Genomic DNA, 6254 nt, shown 5'->3' with positions numbered 1-6254 from the left:
GGCCAACATGGGCACTTGTTGGTAATATTTGTGACACTGATGCTGTAGGCATAACTTTATCTTACAAAGACCATAATAGCAACCCTTGGGAGTGATGTTGGTGAGGCCACCTGATATTGTGCTCCTGACACCATCCTCGGGCACACAGCTGGGTGCCCGGCCTCTCTGCTGAGCTCCCCAGCAAGTGGTGGCAGCTCTTGTCACCTTCTTGTCGTGAATCAGGTCCACACTGAAGAGGATGGGCATGAGACATGAGAAACCTCACAGCAGCCTTTGACGCCAGCCTGATCTAGGAACAAAACACTTGTTTTAACTTGCAAACACGCAACACCCACCCCAAACTTTCCTACCCCACCACAGAAATGAGGGATGGGAAGGGGCTCCCAGAGCAGGCAGGTCCTGACTGCTTTCCGAATGATTCATAAGGAACGTCGTAAACTCAAAGTAAATGCAACATGTTTTATTTGAGGTTGGAATAAATTACAACTGTAAAGCATAATTTATTGCTTTATAAATTGTCTGCTCTTAAAAGGCATTAATATCAAACATAAACAAAACAAAGACACATTCAATTAGCAGTTCAGTTCTCTTAAGCTTCATGAACAGCTCAGTAGGGGGATTTCATTCTACATACGATTGAAATCTCTTGATCACAGGCTCATAAACTGGACTTTGACATGCATTATCATCATTCAGACATGTTGAGGGGACTGTAGACGTGTTCATTTGCTTTAGGATATAATTTTTATTGCAATTTTCCCTAAAATATCCCATTGAATACCTAGTCCTTCATTCCTCATCGAAATACAAATCCCACTGGTTTCAAAAAACTCCTTTAAAAGATACGTGGGGTTTTCTACCCCTGCAGAAGGAGGGCTTCCAAGTCTAAAACAGGAATGAGTCTGGTCCCCAAATTAAGTGAAAAACAAACTCCTCCTAGGTTAAAATACTTGAAATCCCATGTACCAAAAAAAAAAAAAAGTTTCTGCCCATTCTGAAGATTGAAAAAAATCCCAACATTATCTGAATGAACTGATGTGGATCCTTCATATTTTTACCGTACAGTTACTCCATGCCTGAGACTGGTATGAATTTTGCTCAGCACCTGTACTCCCCCAGGATGCAGACCAGGCAAGTCCAGTCTGCCCTGAGTCCTGGGGGATGGGAGGGTGCTCCCGGGAGGCTTTGCACCATGCAGCCCTGCATGCATAGACGCCGTGACACAACGGGATGCATCTGACCAGCTAGATATGGATATGACAGGCAGAAGGAAGCCCAAAAAGCCACTTCCTCAGCCTGCCGGGGAGTCACAGCTCCTGAACGCCAGAAAGGGAATGAGCATTGATGAGCAGCTCTCACTGCACCAGGAAAAAGGATCCCACCAAGGCACCCTGCCCTGCTTGGACCCCCTCCCACTGCAAGGGCCACCCCCTCCCACTGCAAGGGCCACGTGCTCCCCGTGCCTCGGCTCCCGAACAGCGTCTCCCTGAGCTATGCCTTGAGCAGGGAGCATGCACCTCTGCTCTGGCCTTCCCAGCTGGGTCCGGAGCAGCACAAAATGAGCTGGCCTATGCCCTGTATTACACCAGAGGTAAAACTCTCCAGAAACAGAACTGGAGACTCCCATCTCAATTAGCCCTTGGAACAACTAAGAAAGTTTGCAGAGAAAATCTCCAGGGCAGCTTCTCTTCCAGCCACAAAACTAACTTCAAAAATAATAAGCCACCAGTACAGAAAATCCTTCTAAAACTGGCTCAGTATTACTCAGAAAGTTCCTATTTAGACAAGCCTTCTCAGACCAGCCTCTAATATTCTTGTCATGCCTCAAGAATGTAAATAGCTGAGTGAGATGCTAGGGATACTTTATGCTATGTTACTGAATGGGAATGGTTAAGTCTATTACTGGATCCAAGAAATTGATATCGATCTTCAAGGAAAATACTATTACATTGATCTTAGTGCAATTTCAGTTTTCATTAAAATTTCATCAGTAATGTCTGTATCTTTTGTATGTTTTATGCATAATCTCATTTAAAAAAAAAACTGCAAGCAAACTTTCTTCTTCTAAACACGGTTTCCTCAGAAGATGTGTTTCTGTTGTGCCACGAGGGATGGCCAGCTCTGATCTCTGTGAGGTGGTACAGCAGATTCCAGGCGCTGCACTTGCCCATAATGGCTCCCAACAAGTCAAGCGCCATGGCAGAGCTTTGGTGGGAGGCTGGGAGCGTGCAGAACCATACCTGGGGCTGAGCACTTTTCAGTGTCCTCCTCGTTCAGGGACTGGACAACCCTGGTTTAGCTCCAAGCCACGTGGTAAAGTGTTTAATGGAGAGGTGGGGAACACTAATGCCCCTTTCTCCACCTCAGCTGCTGCCTTGGGAGAGGCTTGTGGAAAGGCAGCATTGTGGAGCTTTGCACTAGCAGAAGGATACACTGCCGCTGGGACAAGGGCATGCATATGCTGCCTGCCGGATTCATCACCATCTTAAAGAAATGTAATTCAGAAATGTGCAAGCCTTTAAAATCATCAGTCATCTCATTTATGCTCACCAAGAACAGATTCTTGGCTGACTTCTTTTTTTCCTTAGCAGTTCTGAATTTTTCTTTGAAGATGAGAAGGAGGAAAGCTAGCCTTCAGGGAGAGGGACAAGCAGAGACACTTGCAAATTAAAATGCATGCACATGAATCCACCACAGCAGTGACCTCCAGTCTGCACTTTACAACACAAACATCTTATTATCTTGAACCTTAATTTCTCCTCCCTTTCAAAGGTTCCCAAGAGCATTCCTTTCTGTGTCAGTGAGATATCCCAGGGGACTCTACAGAAAAAAACTAATGAGAGGAACAAACTGTTGTCACCAGGACAAGTACGGGGTTACATTCAAGTCACAGACTTTGGAGGAGCAGGACAGAGAGCAGCCTTATTCCATTTTCTAGTGCAAGTGCCATTGGGGATCTGTAAAACCAGCAAGACGAGCACACAGTGAGAAGGAAGATGAGCACTGAACTGGTATTTGGCAGGTGGAGTTAATTCACCTTCCCCTTGTTTGTGAAGTGATCAGAAAAAGGAAACAGTTTCTATTAACTTCAGGGTGCTCAAACATTCCCGGCTCAGCAAATACCCCCAAAATATTTCTCCTCTTCTAACAGCATTGCCCCTCTCAGACTAAGCATACCAGACAGGAAACCTTTAAGGAATCATACTTCTTCCAGGAAAAAAAGAACCAACAAACTTTGGTATTGCTACATTTCGGCTAAGGCTCATTTATCCATCAGCAAAGGCTCTCACCCGCCCTGATCTTCACTCCCCAGCTGCCCAGTTGCAGTGCGGTGCACTTGTAGTCAAAGAGAGCAGATCAGGAACTCTTAAATCCATTCCCACCTTTATTCTAATTCACCCGTTTTGCCTCCGGCAAGGCACTCAGGCCAGCACCGCCTTTGGGGTTTCCATTTAATGCACCTTCTGAGTGACTGGGGACCAGGTTCCTACTGAACTGAGAAGCAGATGGGACAATCAGCGAGTGCGTCTGAAAGCAAAGCTGTTAACTGGTGCCTTTGCTCACGAGGAGGGCAGTGCTCAGCCACTCTAACGAAATATGGCAGGCATATTAATTAGTGGTTACAAAATGCTCTAACTTTTCACAGACCTTTATAAGTGCTGAGCATTTTAATTGGCAGGACAGCCATGCCTGAGAATTCAGTGTATTGTTAGAAACTCACATTTTCCTCCGCTACGGTCCTTCCTGTCACAAAGTGTCTCATGGAACAAACAAGCGTCTACATTGTGATTTCACCAACGGAGGAACTGGGTCAGAGATGGACGCCGGCTGGATCAGACCCATAGAGTAGATGAATGACTCAGTCAAGCGAAAACTAAGTCATTTCATGCCAGGACCTGTGCTCCATCCCCCCCACCAGAGGTTACTAAATAGGGGACATAAATAATCCCCCAAAGAAAGTGATGTATCATGAAGGGCAAAGAGCGTCTGAAGCTACGCATAATGGCATAAAGTACAGCACAAGTATATTACATATTTAGCTCTATCTCTGCTTCTCTGTCGCGAGGGCAATGGGTTGCTCGGACAGCTGTCTTCTGGTCAGCCTATTATGTTATTTCCTATGGAAATGCAGGTAAAGGTATGTATGCGATTCAGTAGTAGAACAGGAGTTTGGTTTTACGTGGGCTGAAAGAATGTTTCTTATACCCAAATGAGATTTTTGCATGCATCTGCATACTCACCCAGATGCTGCCTCTGCCGTGCTCCATGCCTGAGTTTCATGCCGGGTTTGCTCTGCGTAGCAGGCATATCATACGCACACAGTGACCTGGTACAAGAGCACATTCTGCAGGCCAAGTCTCAGGCAAAAATTCACCTACAAAACCTAAGTGTGTCGGTAGTTTTTTGCAGTGAATCGGGCTTTCACTAGGAATTAACATAAGCTGCAATGACTAATCTTATACTCTGTGCACTTGCTTATTTTCTTTTCACAGTTCAACCACTTTCTTCCTTAAGACTAAAACGCTAAAGTCTTACATACCATTATTTTCTGCTGGCTGTGTTTCTCTATGCTCTAAGCCTCTATCACAATGCATGCAGAGGATAATGGCTAAATTTGCAATGCTTTTAACTAAAAAAATACTTTTAAAAACAGAAAACATAAATTATTTATTCTTCTTCATCCATTGTTTTAAGCACTGAGTCTTCTCCTAAGATTTTACACAGTTCATTCAGTCTCTGCTGCATTTTAGGAATTCCTGCAAGCTGGGATTCCAGTCTCTGTTTTTCCTCACTCAGTGATAAACGGATAGCGGTGTCCAACTGCTCGAAACGCCAGCCGCCCTGTCCGTCAAACTGCAGCAAGTGAGTGTGGTACTTCCTGCAGTAGAAATTAAAACATTAGTAATGGTTCAGGGAACAGATGGCTCATTTTTGCACACAAATTTGGATGTCTGTGTCTATTTTCCACAGTGCCTCTCAGGAAGTTGAGAGCTGTCCAGTTTTGGATCACCAGGTAAGACTTTTATTCAGTGACTCATAATCCCAGGGCACTTTTTTGTAAGGGATTTGAGTATTTCAAAGCCTGTCGCCAGGACCTGCCTAGGCCACCAAGTGAAATTCAGCAGCGAGGTGCCAGCTGGAAGCTATCGGCACTGGTGTGGGCTCCCCAGCTGCGGCGGTCACCGCCTGGAGCAGCCTTCATGGGCTCATCGAGGCCCTCCCCTGCAGTGACACTGGCAGGAGCAGGCAGCAGGGCTGTGGAGAGTCCCCACCATCTTCTGCTGTCCCTGGGCAAGGTGGCGGCCTCCCTCTTTCTCCCTCCCTCTTAGAAACATTGTCTGTGGCTGCAGTTGCCTCCACGGCAACACCATCAGACTCCTCTTTCTCCAGGAGCCTGATGAGGAGCAGCAAACAAGGCTCCCTTCTTCCTCAGGAATGCTAGTCCCAGTTAATTTTATTTACCTCACTTTCTGAGAGACATTTTACCTCCTTAGCAGAAAGTACATTCAAGCAGGCACGGTGCACCTGACACTACCGATAGAACTCTAGTTTGTTCGAATTACCCCTCAGTTTGTTCCCCTCCATCCTATAAGGCTGGATAAAGAAACCTCCAGTCCTAAAACATGGTTCAGTTTTCAAGGATCAAAATAAAGAAGTCTGTGTAGGAGTCACAGATCTGTCAGTGAGTTTCAGGGTGTGTGCACGGAAAATATTCAAAGGTGTACATGTGGAGGTTGTCAAGACCTGACAAGGCATTTATCAGGAGGTGCAAGAGGAAGACCAGAGAGTTCCCTCAGAGCTGCTGGTATGACTGTGTAATTTATCACTATAAATTATAGAACATGAGATGCATCATAAAATAGTGATTATAAATCCCATCCAGGGAATGTGACAGTTTAATAAACTCAATAGCTTATGACATGGGACTGAAAAGAGATTAAATTCCAGGCTTATATTCACCACTTCTTGCATATTATTCTTTGTGACACCAAATGCTTAACCTATCCTTCCATTTTTCCCCCACCGAAAAAAAGAAAAACCCAGGAAACTAAGATAGCTGACCGAGACATCCAATGTTTGTGGTCTAGGAAAGCAGCCAATATTTTGATTAAAAGACCAAATATTTCCTGGTATAATCTTGAGAAGGAGAAAAAAACACGTGAACCTGTTCTTTGTCTATGCAGTGCAATCCCTGTGGAAGCATACCTAAGTTTAAGTTAAAGGCATTTGATTCTTATTTCTGAACACTCAGC

At 45.0% G+C, this 6254-nt stretch overlaps 1 protein-coding gene across 2 annotated transcripts in view; it reads right to left on the bottom strand.

Annotated features, from left to right (window-relative positions):
• Positions 1 to 441: 441 nt before the first annotated feature.
• The window catches only part of ABCD2 (ATP binding cassette subfamily D member 2), a 51385-nt gene continuing 45572 nt past the window's right edge, over positions 442 to 6254 (bottom strand). For both annotated transcript variants that reach the window (XM_054838760.1, XM_054838770.1), the window contains exon 10: positions 442 to 4879. In XM_054838760.1, the coding sequence (XP_054694735.1) occupies positions 4669 to 4879 (211 nt within the window). In that variant the 3' untranslated portion in view covers positions 442 to 4668. The remainder of the gene's footprint in view (positions 4880 to 6254) is intronic.

This window comes from Grus americana, chromosome 1, assembly GCF_028858705.1.
Source record: "Grus americana isolate bGruAme1 chromosome 1, bGruAme1.mat, whole genome shotgun sequence".
NCBI classification, from domain to species: Eukaryota; Metazoa; Chordata; class Aves; order Gruiformes; family Gruidae; genus Grus; species Grus americana.
This window is presented reverse-complemented; position numbering and strand designations above follow the sequence as displayed.